The sequence below is a fragment of the Pelodiscus sinensis genome, chromosome 10, assembly GCF_049634645.1.
Source record: "Pelodiscus sinensis isolate JC-2024 chromosome 10, ASM4963464v1, whole genome shotgun sequence".
NCBI lineage: Eukaryota > Metazoa > Chordata > Testudines > Trionychidae > Pelodiscus > Pelodiscus sinensis.
This window is the reverse complement of record NC_134720.1, coordinates 42,451,595-42,466,382: the sequence shown is the minus strand read 5'-3', so window position 1 is coordinate 42,466,382 and position 14,788 is coordinate 42,451,595. Positions and strand designations below refer to the sequence as shown.

The window sequence follows — 14,788 nt, the reverse complement described above, 5'->3', positions numbered from 1 at the left end:
GGGACTTGACCGGTCCTGAATGAGAGGATTTGCCAGACCAGGGGAGGTCCCCTGCCACTGGCCTCCCAGATCGCCATCCCTCCCTGCTGCCGGCTCCTTGTGGACCATGCCTGGCCCCACTGCCACTGGATTCTGGCCCCAGCCCCTAGCCACTGCCAGCCCTGCTGCTGCTGAGGCCGGAGCTCTCTGGCTATGGCCAGGAACGGGGCCAAAGCTCCCCAGCCAGTGCTGGAGCTCTACATCCAGGGTGAAGATCCCCGCTGCAGGACTCCCAGCTCAGTCATTGCCCCCCACCCCTGATCGCCAGACCTCTCTGTACCTCGGCTCTGTGGTCCAGGAACACCCGTGGTCCTGCTAGACGATAGATGTTGCTGGACTAGAAAGTCTTGGTTAAGGGAGGTACAATCTGTCCTGTACTATGATGTGAGTTACCTCCCTTAAGAAAAAAAAAGGCCAGCTACTCTTCCAAACCATTCACAGATAAAGCATCATTGTTGCAAAAGTTCTGATGGTATGCATTCATTAATAAACACATATTAATACATAATACATAGCTCTTGAATATTGTTTTACAAAGGCGGTATCATTATACCACCATTACAGATAGGGAAACTGAGGCTCAGAGCAGTATTATGACATATCCAAGGTCACCCAGGAGGCCAGGATCATAGCTGAGAACAGTAACCAGGTTTTCTGGGTCCCCATTACCAATAGGCCACATTGACTAGTGACTTCAGCACTTTCCCCATTCAGAGTACTCTTCCCTTGCTTGCACTAGCTACCCTGAGATATGAGCCAGAATAATGAATCTCATTTTACGGGCACAAAGAAATTAAGACGAATATTTTCAGAAAATCTACTAAGTTTGGTTGTCGCAACAGGACTCATCTTGAAACTGATTTTCGCAGTCCAGTGGCATCAAACAGCATTGGGGGTGATTGGCCTCTCTGTAAATCTGACCCTAAATGCCTGAAGATGGGCAACCTAAAATACATTGACCATTTTTCAAAGTTTTTTCTGTTACACATAAATATATATGACACACAAAATCTAAACAGGTCAGTCCCAAAGAAACCCAACAAGAAGCAAGCCAGAGCTCGAAAAGCTTAGGCTGCGTTGACATGAGTTTCAGTCTTTGTGCATCAAGTCTACATAGACTGCTAAGTTAAAACCACTGCAAAAATAGGTTCCCTCATTTGCTTACAGAAATCTCCAGTGAAACCCATACAGATTCTTTCTCCTCCTCCACTTGTGGAGTGACTCAATTAGCTGGTCAGCCAACCAATCAATCTATATTTAAGTATCTGAATGAAAACCCTGTTACAAGAAAAATACAAAACTGAGAATATCAATAACTCTTTCCCCACCCTCATATATAAATATGAAAAGAGTTGGTGAATCATACTGATTTAAAACAATTTAACTAAAACAGTTTAGCTAAAATCAAATAACAGTAAAGGTATACGATTAAAGTAAAAGAACTTAGTTTCCCTCAGAAGTTCCTCTTTCTGATTCTAACACTATCCGTGCTTCCCTATGTGGGAAAGTTAACAGTAGCACTAACCTGCTGCAAAATGCTTCAGAGTTAAGGGGATATAGGCTATTTTTAACTCCTATATTAATACTTCTCTGAACACAGAGCATATGTCCTTTTCTAAAACCATTCACCAATCTAATTGTCCCCAGTGGAGATTAACTGTCCCCAGTGGTGATTATTGGTCCAGCTACAGTGAGTCAACTCCACTGACTATGCAGTGAAAAACCATACCTAATTCCAGGAACTTCTGGTCATGGCATGCTAATTGTGAATTTGCCTAGCAACAGTGACCCAGACCTAGCTCACTCTTCTTTCCAGCTTTGTACTAGATGTCTTAGCAAATTATCTCCCTATTTTGTAGAAAGGAGCAGTAGCAGGTAATACAACTGTTAACCACAAATCTGTTTACCATCTGCTATGCAGTGAAACAGTTTCAACGACTTCAATCAGATTTACTCAGATTATAGAATCATAGAACACTAAGAACTGGAAGGGACCTTGAGAGGTCATCAAGTCCAGTCCCCTGACCTCATGGCAGGACCAAGCACCATCTAGACCATCCCTGATAGATGTCTATCTAACCTGCTCTTAAATATCTCTAGAGATGGAGATTCCACAACCTCCCTATGCAATTTATTCCAGTTTTAACCACCCAGACAGTTAGGAAGTTTTTCCTAATGTCCAACCTAAACCTCCCTTGCAGCAGTTTAAGCCCACTGCTTCTTGCCCTATCCTCAGTGGCCAAGAAGAACAATTTATCTCCCTCCTCCTTGTAACATTCTTTTAGGTATTTGAAAACTGCTATCATGTCCCCTTTCAGTCATTTCTTTTCTAAACTAAACAAGCCCAATTCTTTCAGTCTTCCCTCAGAGTTCATGTTCTTTAGACCTTCAGTCATTCTTGTTGCTCTTCTCTGGACCTTCTCCAATTTCTCCACGTCTTTCTTGAAATGTGGTATCCAGAACTGGGCACAATACTCCAACTGAGGCCTAATCAGTGCAGAGTAGAGTGAAAGAATGACTTATCCTGACGTGCTCACAACAGTCCTGTTAATATATCCCAGAATCATGTTTGCTGTTTTTGCAACAGGGTCACACTGTTGACTCATATTTAGCTTGAGGTCCACTATGATCCCTAGATCCCTTTCTGCAGTAGTCCTTCCTAGACAGTCGCTTCCCAATCTGTATGTGTGAACCTGATTGTTCCTTCCTTTCAGGACAAGGAGCAATGGGCTTATATTGTAACAAGGGAGGTTTAGGTGCGCACGTGTCCTGTATTTTCAGATTTTTTTACCGGACAGAGCATGCAAATACTGGACTGTCCAGTATAATACCGGACATCTGGCAACCCTAGTTTTGCTTACGATTTCCTACAATTAGTTTGAATAGTTTGCTTCTTGGTAGGATTCTCCTTCAAACTAGGCCAAAAGAGCAATGGAATCAGTGGAATGCTGTGTATGCCAGCTCCTCTGTTGCTTGTGTATTAAACCTGGGCTTCTTCTTGTTGACATATGATGAATGAGAATGTGGCTTTCAAGCTACTGTTATCCATACTGGAGGTAAAGCGAATGCTCCGGGGGCTATGGAGACAGTGGCTTTCCCCAAGCAATAGCAGCAGGATTCTTAGAAAAAGAAGAGATTAATATAGAGGATTTTCTGCTTGAAAACTCTTCTGACTTCATTTTTTACCAGGAGGCTAAAATGCTATGCATTTATGTGAGTGAATAGAAGAACTATATTTCTCTTCATATATTTTTATCATGGTGATTAGGCACTTACTTACAGTTTGCTTGCTCACAGGTCTAATCAAAGGTGTTTGCTATTTAGATTTCACCTCCCTGAAACAGTGCTTCAGTATACAACTGGTCCCTGAGTTACAAACGAGTTAAGAGTTATAACTTGATCTGTTCATAAGTCAGATTACATTCACTTATGTATAGCCACACTGTTCATAAGTGCGGATTTCGTTCGTAACTCGGGGACTGGCTGTATAGGAGGTTGGTTGTAAATATGAACGGTCGTAAGTCGATGTGTTCGTAACTCAGGGACCGGCTGTATTAGCTACTTAAAAAAAAGATATTTTTTGCTCACTCTTGGTCTGAGCATTTCCTCTTACATTTTTAACTTCTCATATTTACTTCTTAGGCTCTGGCCAATGTTCAGTTTTTATAACTTTCCCTCTGAGGATCTGCATTGCATATGCTGTGCACTTCAGCAACTGATTTGTAACTGTTGCTCTGTACGACACTAAGGGAAGAACTCTTTGACCCTTTTGCCAGCGAGAGGTACTTTGAGTGGACCAGTTCTAAGATGAGTTGCATGATATGCTATGCATGATAGTTTTGCATGATACGCTATGCTGTTTGACAGGTGAATGAAACAAACATTATTATTGTATCTGCCGAAAGTTACTTACCTGTGCGTTGACACTTCTTGCAATATATAATAGAATGGATGCAAGAGGAAAATAAATTGTGCCTCTCTTAGAAGGGTGCTATCATTTTTTGATACTCCCAGCCTCCTCTAGAAAATAGATTATACATCCTCAAATTGCTCCTGAACTGCTTATTTCTGGTAGCACATAGCACACTACATGAGCCACCTTGCCAGTTTCATAAGGAAATGTTAATAAATAAATTAAATGACACATAAGTGATGGAAAAATCGCTGCTCACATCACCAATACAATAAATAATCAAGAGAATCCAAATTTAATCATGCGGAGTAACTTTGCTTATACTAAAAACCCATCCACTTGCCTACATAAATTTGCATATTTTGCTAATTGTTTTCATTTCTCCCATAAAGCAGGTATCATGAGGTTCATGGCAAAACCCATTAAGGTCTGAAATGTGTGGCACATCCTCTTCAAGACTGGAGATAATATCTATCACATAATTTACTTGATGGTATTCATTTGTAATATGGGAAATAAAGTAACTGGATTTTCAACACAGCGCAGTGCATTAATAATTCAAATTCAATGTATGACATTTTCATTTAATCACATGTACAAATATTTTCATTTACAAAGTTCAGCTATATTGTTCCATTATTTTCAAAACAAAATAATAACTATCATTGTAAAAGTAAACTGAAGATGGAAAATGAAACTTTCTATAGGACTAAAATAAGCAATGTCTATGTGTACTTCAGTGTTAATATTGATGTTGCTGGGGAAAGGATTATGGTTTTGATACAATCGAGTTTGCAGATTCTTTCACTTGCCCTGAATATAGCGAATACCCAGATCTGGAACAGAAACTATATGCAACAGCTGTTAAATATGTATTGGACCACAAACCTATCATAAACATTGCCTCTTAATCTGAGAGCATCTGCTTTTTCATTTCCTTTTAACCAACCTCTGCATTATATTTAATCTAAAACAGAATGATTCCCTTAATAGGTGCAACAGTGTTTGCAAATTGAAAACATTCTTATTAAACTAAAGCTTGTGACTACAGATATTTCAATTAACACCATAATACCTTCTGAGGAGGATCACTCCAACATTTGGCACATCCATAGGTAGCTCTGAATTTGTGAATTTTAATCATTAGCAAATTAGCAGCGCAGATGTCAAGAAAAGCGAAGGATAAAAAGGGTTCCAGATCTGTTACTCAGATTCATTTTTGTATCTAAATGGCTAAGGAAACATGTATAGGCCAGAAAGTGCTTAACATGACAATAAGGCAAATATTTTATTAAAATGTTTTCATGGTTAGTAATGAGGAAACAAACACCATTTCTTAATCCTATTCTAGCCACATGGTAAATTTTCACTAACTTTTTTAAAGGTGTTTATGAGTATTGGACGTTTAATTTGAAACACTTTAAACATAATTTATTCTCAGAGGGCAAGTGTTCAGAATTCCTGAACATCGGGACCCTATAAGATGTCTCAAATTGGTTGACCAAAAATTCACTTTTGTAACTATAGGCTATTACTAGAAAGAAGACATGATGAAACTATGCAATATAATAAACGATCTAAAGAAAATACCTCACAAACATCTATTCTTCCTGTCTCCTAACAAACAAACAAACACAAACAAACAAACAAAAACCCACCACACAACAAGGGGATATTCTAGAACAATAAAAGATGAGAAATTCAAATTCCTGAAAGGAAATATATTTTCACACAACCTGGGATTAATCTGGGGAATCTATTGTCATATGAAGATTCTGAGGGTCAAGAATTTAGCAAGATTCAGTAAGGGATTGGACATTTATATGGATAGCATGAATATGCAGAGTTACCATAATTAATTACAATATATTTGTCTAATAGATATTAAACCTCATCCTTAATGGTTTAAAACTATCTCTGGCTGTTTGAGACTAGGAGACATTACGTGGAGACTAGATTACTACACATCTGGCTTCTTCCTATACAATCATCAGAAGTATCTTGTTTTGACTACTGTTGGAGACTTACAGTAGGACTATCTCCTATGATCCTAAAGGTTTATGTATCTCTGCAAATTTGTGTAAGTATTAAAAGGAATCCTAGATTTTCTTGTTAGACACATACAGAATCCATATACGGAATATTCATACCTTGCTCAGAAGAGCTTCCGGTAACCTGGAAGGGCTTCCTAAATCATAGAAGATAAGAGTGGGAAGAGACCTTAGGAGGTCATCTAGTCCAACCCCCTGTTCAAAGTAGGACCAATGCCAATTAAAACATTCCAGCCAGGACTTTGTCAAGCTTGGCCTTAAAAAACTATGGAGATTCCACCACCTCCCTAGTTAACCCATTCCAGTGCTTCATCACTCACATAGCAAAATATTTTTTTCCAATTGTCCAATCTATACCTCTCTCACTGTAACATTAGACCATTGCCTCTTGCTCTGTCATCTGCCACCAATGAGAACAGCCTGGCTCTTTATAACCCCCTTTCAGGTATCTGAAGGCTATCATCAAATCCCCTCTGATTCATCTCTTCTGAAGACTCAATAAGCCTTTTTCCCTCAGCCTTTTCTCATAATTGCCACCTAGCCAGTCAGTCTCCAGCCTTAACAGTGCATGGGATTCTTTGGTCCTAAAACGCAGGACTCTGTGTTTCTCCTTGTTTAATCTCATCAGATGACTTTTGGACCAATCCTCCAAGTTGTCCAAGTCACTCTGGACGCTATTCGTACCCTCCAGCACATCTACCGCTCCCTGCAGTTTAGTGTCATCTGTGAACTTGTTGAGGGTACAGTCCATCCTGTTATCCAGATGTTGAATAAAACTGGCCCCAAAACTGATCCCTTGGGCGTCACTGCTTGCTACCGGCTGCCAATTAGACATCAAATCATTGTTTACTACCTGTTGAGCCCAATGATCTAGCCAGCTTTCTAGCCACCTTATAGTCAATTCGTCCAGCCATAATTCTTTAGTGCTGGAAAGAATACATCACATGTCAACAATACTGTATGGGTGTGTCTAAACTATACTCCTCTGTCGACAGAGGGATGTAGATTAGGCACTTCAAAAATGCAAATGAGTTTGGGATTTAAATATCTCGGGCTTAATTTGCATACTCACGTTCGGAGCGCTGTGCCAATCACGCGCCCTTTCTAAAGTGAAAGTAAAGTTTAGCTGTAGCTCTGCCGACGGCAGGGAGCTTTTTTGGCAGATCCTGTACTCTTCAAAAAATGAAGAGTACAAGATCTGCCGAAAAAGCTCACCGCTGTCAGCAGAGCCGTGGCTAGACTTCACTTTCACTTTTGAAAGGGCGCGTGATCAGCACAGCGCCCGAACATGAGTATGCAAATTAAGCCCGGGATATTTATTTAAATCCTGGGCTCACTTGCACTATCAAAGTGCTTGATTTGCATCCCTCTGCCAACAGAGGGATGCAGTCTGGAGGCAGCCTATGAAAAGCTTTGATAAAATCATGGTATATCAATCACATCCAATGCTTTCCTCTATATTCACAGAGCCAGTTATCTCATCACAGAATGCAATACGGTTGGTCAGGCATGACTTGTCCTTGCTGAATCCATATTGACTATTCCTGATCAATTATATAGAAAAACAATATTTTAACAGAGAACCAGTGTATTTATCAGACTACACAGAAGCTCTTTCTTTCTAAAGCATTACACACAGATTCCACACAAGAGTGAAATTCCATCCCTTTAAGACTTAATTTGTAATCAAGTGGTGCATTAGGGCCTAGGAAGGCTTCCTGGAACCCTGGGTGAATATTAATAGTAAGTCTTTATTTGGTGAGTACAACCATGTGCTCAGTGCAATAAAGAACAATAAATAAGACACCGTGCAGACCTTTGCATAGTGTAAAAATAATAAAATGATCTTCTAACAAATCACTAACAAATCACTGAATATTTTTAATATATTGGCAATTATTTTTTCTTTTGAATCCAGGTGAAAATATAGACATGAAAACGCACCATTAGAATTCACTACTCCATAAGCATTGTGTACTGTGTTTATTTCACTCACTATAAAAGAAATAGTCATTCTGAATTGTTTATAATCACACGCTCTGATAATATTCCCATTTTGAAGTTGTCTCTAAAAATAAAGTTAAGATCAGCCAATGTTGAGCTCAGGATAATATTTTTGTTGATATTGTGATGGATTTTCAGTAAACCAAATGCTTGTTTAGTTATACCCCAGTCTCTCTTTCATACAAGGACCAAAAAATTTATCTAAATTTCCCCAGAAGGAGTTTCCTAGATAGGAATATTTGCTGATTATTACTTGAAATGAGCATTGTCATAATTCATTTTTAAAGTAAATAATAGCAATAGAAGAAATCTGAAAAAGTTTGATGCTTGAAAGAAAAGAGAAGGTTTTACTGGCACAAAATATTCCTAATTAATTCTATCAACCCCCAAATTTGCTTTTTTGTTGAAAAAAATGCATTGCTAAAGTATACTGTCATTTTGCAATGAGCCTGAAAGGAATGAAGACTAACAGCTTATGTTCAAGAGGAAAGAAGAAATATAGGGGTATGTCTAAACTGCATTCCTCTTTCGAGAGGGGAACACAATTGCAAATGAAGTGCAGATCTGAATTTCCCCTGGTTCTTTAGCATAATCACGTCGGGGTGCTATTTCGAAATACCCTATTTCGAAAAAAGAAACTCTGTGTAGACATGGTTATTTCGAAAGAAAACCCTTCTTTCAAAACAACCCTTACTCCTTATAAAATGAAGTTTAAGGGCTATTTTGAAAGAAGGGTTTTATTTCAAAATAACCCTGTCTACACAGCATTTCTTTTTTCAAAATGGCGTATTTTGAAATTGCACCCAGATGCGATTATGCAAATGAAGCACGGGAAATTCAAATCCGCGATTCATTTGCAATTTCGCTCAGCTGCATTTGCATTCCTCTCTCGAAAGAGGAATGTAGCATAGACATACCCAAGAGAATGGTGGGAATTCTGTTCATCTACGCAGACCAGAATATTGGAGTGCATGGTGATTTCACCCTGAATGCCCAGAATGCTGTAGTTACTGGTTCCTCCTCTACCCCACAGAAATGGTAACATGGTTTAAAACTCTGAATTAATCTTGCACAAAGAGAGTGAAATTTACCCCACAGCCCAGGACCAGCAGAAGCCAATGCACTGAGAATAGTGAGGCAGATTCTCCGCTCTGCTTCAGTTAGCAGCCACTATTTCGATTGTAAAGCAGAATTTTGCCCATACTTGAAGACAGATGCACAATGCCATTTGAGGTTTTTCTTTCCTTGCCAGACAGAAGAACAGATATTCATTTTTCAGTATGTCTCTCAGGTTGAGCTGGCTAATCCATAACATGTAATTTCTTAGATGTCATGGAGCCTTAAACATGTCCCTCAAAAGCAAAAGGTAGGAAAATCAACTTCACATATACTGAGGTTCCTGTGAATGCTAAATACAGAGTTATATCTTAGGATTGCAATTATATTGTTGTGATCTGCTCTATCAAAATGCAAAGGACAGTATAAAAATCTTTTTAAATAGAACAAAGAACTCACATTTCTAAGTACAGGCAGTCTCCGACTTACGCGGATCCGACTTATGTCGGATCCGCACTTACGAACGGGGCTTTTCTCGCCCCGGAGCTCACGGGTGGCAGGTCCTCGCCCGTGTCCTCCGGGGCGAGAAAAGCTTCTCCCGGTCTCCCTGGTCTGCTGGGGGGGTCCAGCAAAGCCGCTGGACCCCCCCAGCAGACCAGGGACACCTGAGCAAAGCCGCCGCCTGGGCAGCTTTGCTCGTTTGCCCGGGAGCAAAGCCGCCCAGCCAGCGGGACCCCCGCCACCTGGGCGGCTTTGCTCCTGTCCCCCTGGTCTGCTGGGGGGGGTCCAGCGGCTTTGCTGGTTTTGCTGGACCCCCCCAGCAGACCAGGGGGACAAGAGACCAGGGGGTCCCGCTGCCTGGGCGGCTATGCTCCCAGGCAAATGAGCAAAGCCACCCAGGCGGCGGCTTTGCTTGGGTGTCCCTGGTCTGCTGGGGGGGCCCAGCGGCTTTGCTGGACCCCCCAGCAGACCAGGGAGACAGGAGCAAAGCCGCACAGGTGGCATCCCGCCGCCTGTGCGGCTTTGCTCGGGAGCAAAGGAGCAAAGCCACACGGGCGGCGGGGTCCCTCCGCCTGTGCGGCTTTGCTCAGGTCTCGCTGGTGTGCTGGGGGGGGACTCTCCCCAGCACCCCAGGGAGACAGGAGCAAAATCGCATGGGCAGCGGGGTCCCTCTGCCTGTGCGGCTTTGCTCGGGTCTCACTGGTCTGCTGTGGGGGGCAGGGGGCGCAGCTAGTGCGTCCCCCCCCCCCAGCAGACCAGGCTTTTGTTGCCGGATGCCTCGGGTAGAGCAGCTGGGGTGCTGCCGGGTTGGTCCTGTGGGAACCTACCGGGCAGCGCCCCAGCTGTTCTGTCCCAGGCTCCAGATTCAGCAGCTGTTGAAACTGATCAGGCTGATTCCAGGAAGCTGGGGGCAGAACAACTCTGCCTCCGGCTTCCTGTAGTCAGCCCCTGGTCAGTTTCAGTGGCAGCAGCTGAATCTGGAGCCAGTTCCGACTTACATACAAATTCAACTTAAGAACAAACCTATAGTCCCTATCTTGTACGTAACCCGGGGACTGCCTGTACTACAGAAACTTCCAAACATAAAAAATAATTCATTAAAATGAGATAGCTTTCTGCTGCAACCTACTTGGTATGGAATATCACACTGAGTAAAACCAGATTCTCCATTGTTTTTTATTCTCTCGTAGTTCCTGTTTCCATTCACAATTACCTCTAATGTTTTGATGTCTTCATAAGAAAACTGCACAGTCGGGACCCCAAGATGGTTGATGAAATAATCAGAATCACCCTGGATCTGCACAGAACTCACATTGGATACTGGGCACTTCATTTTCCCCAGACAGGTGAAGCTCTGTCTCTGAAAAAAAAAATCAAGAGTTCTGGTGATTTAATTATTTGCAACTAATCTGTAATGACTCACAATAATAACTAATATTATGCAGCATTTTCAGTCTGAAGGGCCCCAAAGCAAGTTAGAAACCCAGGCCAGATCTTCTGCTGGTGCAAATCAGCATATATCAATTCACATCAGCTTAGGACCTGGATACATATACAGACAAGAATAATTTCATCAATCATTTAAAGGCAGCAACTTCTGTGGTGAAATGTAGCAATTGTTTATGAATGCCCAACAACATGGCCGATTATTTAAGATGGAGAAGCAAAGGTGAATATCGTACTAAAATGAAAGAGTGGTGGAGGAATGTAAGCAGGAAGATATAGGGGGTTAGCATCCTACTCTTGCGAACTGGGATTCTCACCCCAACCAATCCCCAAAGGTTCGCACGCATTACCCACCAAATCAATGACTATTTCAGAACTTATCCAAATATACACTATTAACTAAACCAAAATGTATTAGAAAGAAAAGTGAGAATACATTTTAAAATATCATTATGCATGCAGACATCAATACAATTCTTAGTTCAGTTTAACAGAAGAGATGCTGAGGTTTGGAGTTGCAAAGAATTCTTTCAGAATTAGTTCCATAGGTTTTAAACCAATGTCCAATATCAGGGTATCCCAGTCTGGAGTTAGGGACCTCAGTCTTGTGGCTCAAGCTTTCCCTGATGAAACTTAAGGAGATCTGAGATACAGGATCAGGGCCCAAGAGTTCTTTCTATAGTCTCCTATGCCTGACATCCTCTTGCCAGTAAGTGAATAGTAAGTGAAGCATTGTGGCTTCATAGAATACTAGGACTGGAAGGGACCTCGAGAGGTCATCGAGTCCAGTCCCCTGCCCTCATGGCAGGACCAAATACCATCTAGACCATCCCTGATAGACATTTATCTAACCTACTTTTAAATAACTCCAAAGATTGAGATTCCACAACCTCCCTGGGCAATTTATTTCAGTGTTTGACTACCCTGACAGTTAGGAACTTTTTCCCAATGTCCAACCTAAACCTCCCTTGCTGCAGTTTACACCCATTGCTGCTTCTTCTATCCTCAGAGGCCAAGATGAACAAGTTTTCTCTCTCTTCCTTACGACACCCTTTTAGATACCTGAAAACTGCTATCATGTCCCCCCCTCAGTCTTCTCTTTTCTAAACTAAACAAACACAATTCCTTCAGTCTTTCCTCATAGGTCATGTTCTCTAGACCTTTAATCATTCTTGTTGCTCTTCTCTGGACCCTCTCCAATTTCTCCACATCTTTCTTGAAATGCGGTGCCCAGAACTGGACACAATACTCCAACTGAGGCCTAACCAGCACAGAGTAGAGCAGAAGAATGACTTCTTGTGTCTTGCTCACAACACACCTGCTAATGCATCCCAGAATCATGTTTGCTTTCTTTGCAACAGCATCATACTGCTGACTCATATTCAACTTGTGGTCCACTATAACCGCTAGATCCCTTTCTGCCATACTCCTTCCCAGACAGTCGCTTCCCATTCTGTATGTATGAAACTGATTGTTGCTTCCTAAGTGGAGCACTTTGCATTTGTCTTTATTAAACGTCATCCTATTTACCTCAGACCATTTCTCCAATTTGTCCAGATCATTTTGAATTATGACTCTATCCTCCAGAGCAGTCACAACCCTTTCCAGCTTGGTGCCATTTGCAAACTTAATAAGCATACTTTCTATACCAATATCTAAATTGTTGATGAAGATATTGAACAGAGCCGGTCCCAAAACAGATCCCTGTGGAACCCCACTTGTTATGCCTTTCCAGCAGGATTGTGAACCATTAATAACTACTCTCTAAGTACAATTATCCAGCCAGTTATGCACCCACCTTATAGTAGCCCCATCTAAGTTGTATTTACCTAGTTTATTGATAAGAATATCATGTGAGACCATATCAAATGCCTTACTAAAGTCTAGATATACCACATCTACCGCTCCTCCCTTATCCACAAGACTCGTTATCCTATCCAAGAAAGCTGTCAGATTGATTTGACATGATTTATTCTTTACAAATCCATGCTGGCTGTTCCCTATCACCTTTCCACTTTCCAAGTGTTTGCAGATTATTTCCTTAATTACTTGCTCCATTATCTTCCCTGGCACAGAAGTTAAACTGACTGGTCTGTAGTTTCCTGGGTTGTTCTTATTTCCCTTTTTATAGATGGGCACTATATTTTCCCTTTTCCAGTCCTCTGGAATCTCTTCTGTTTCCCATGATTTTCCAAAGATGATATCTAGAGGCTCAGATACCTCCTCTATCAGCTCCTTGAGTATTCTAGGATGCATTTCAGCAGGCCCTGGTGACTTGCAGGCATCTAACTTTTCTAGGTGATTTTTGACTTGTTCTTTTTTTATTTTACCTTCTAAAACTACCCCCTTCCCACTAGCATTCACTATGTTAGGCATTCCTACATACTTCTTGGTGAAGACCGAAACAAATAAGTCATTGAGCATCTCTGCCATTTCCAAGTTTCCTGTTACTGTTTCTCCCTCCTCACTGACCAGTAGGCCTATCCTCTCCTTGGTCTTCCTCTTGCTTCTAATGTATTTATAAAAGGTCTTCTTGTTTCCCTTTATTCCCATAGCTAGTTTGAGCTCATTCTGTGCCTTTGCCTTACTAATCTTGCCCCTGCATTCCTGTGCTGGTTGCATATATTCATCCTTGGTAATTTGTCCTACTTTCCATTTTTTATGTCTCCTTTTTTATTTTCAGATCATGCAAGATCTCGTGGTCAAGCCAAGGTGGTCTTTTGCCGTATTTTCTATCTTTCCGACACATTGGAATAGCTTGCTTTTCGGCCCTTAACAATGTCCCTTTGAAAAACTGCCAAATCTCCTCAGTTGTTTTTCCCCTCAGTCTCGATTCTCATGGGACCTTACCTATCAGCTCTCTGAGCTTACCAAAATCCGCCTTCCTGAAATCGATTGTCTCTATTTTGCTGTTCTCCCTTCTACCCTTTCTTAGAATTGTGAAGTAGTCTTCCTACGTCCTAAGCATTTCTGGTAATTAGCTACATGGATTAGCAAAAGGCACCTGTCCATCTCCTGGCATTTACAGGTAGTTTATTACATCTAGATTGAACCTCTCTAGTCCTGCTCTCTCTGGTCTAGCAGCATCTATGGTCCAGCATGATTTAGTTAGCTGGATGTCCACTTGTCATGGATGTGAACAAGTTTCTCGCAGACCCATACAGTTTGTTTACAGCCACCAGTCTTGGCTCTCAATAGTCTGTGCTGTTATTTAGCTCTAATTTACCCCTAAGTGTTTTTAAGAACCCAGTAAGCAGGGGAAGTGTTGATAGTGTTGAATTGCTGCTAGATAATATTGACCTTCTGTGGTTTGGCAAATACTCTGGATCAGCATGGTCAGGTCCTGAAGGTGCCAGACTAGAGAGATTCAACCTGTACTTCAAGGAGAAATGAAGACAATGATATTACCACATTCCCAGCTCATCTAAATGTTAATATTCACTTTTCATCTTTGAATCAATAGAACATAGTGACAGACATATATGATTACCTATATCTTGTTAACCTCTAACAAGATATAGGTAAACATAGACTTCTATAATTACTTTCTTCTTTCAGTTCTTTAACAATACAAGTCTACATTTCACAGCTCTAGTCTATCTAATATGGCTTTCCTAGTTCTTTATAAGGAATAGCCCTATTTATTAGTTACAGTCTTTCCTAATATGTCTTTAAAGGTAAAATCTGGGTCTTTTAGACTGCAAGTTGCTTAACACGTCTAGCTTAGCATCCCAGCTTGGTAACATCCGAGTGCTGCATAAGATATTTGGTCATCTCA

The 14,788-nt window shown here is 41.2% G+C and overlaps 1 protein-coding gene across 16 annotated transcripts in view; it reads right to left on the bottom strand.

Annotated features, from left to right (window-relative positions):
• Positions 1-14,788, bottom strand: part of NAALADL2 (N-acetylated alpha-linked acidic dipeptidase like 2) — a 978,641-nt gene that overhangs the window by 162,250 nt on the left and 801,603 nt on the right. For all 16 annotated transcript variants that reach the window (XM_075937998.1, XM_075938000.1, XM_075937987.1 and 13 more), the window contains one exon: positions 10,778-10,924. In XM_075937998.1, coding sequence (XP_075794113.1) covers positions 10,778-10,924 — 147 coding nt within the window. The remainder of the gene's footprint in view (positions 1-10,777; positions 10,925-14,788) is intronic.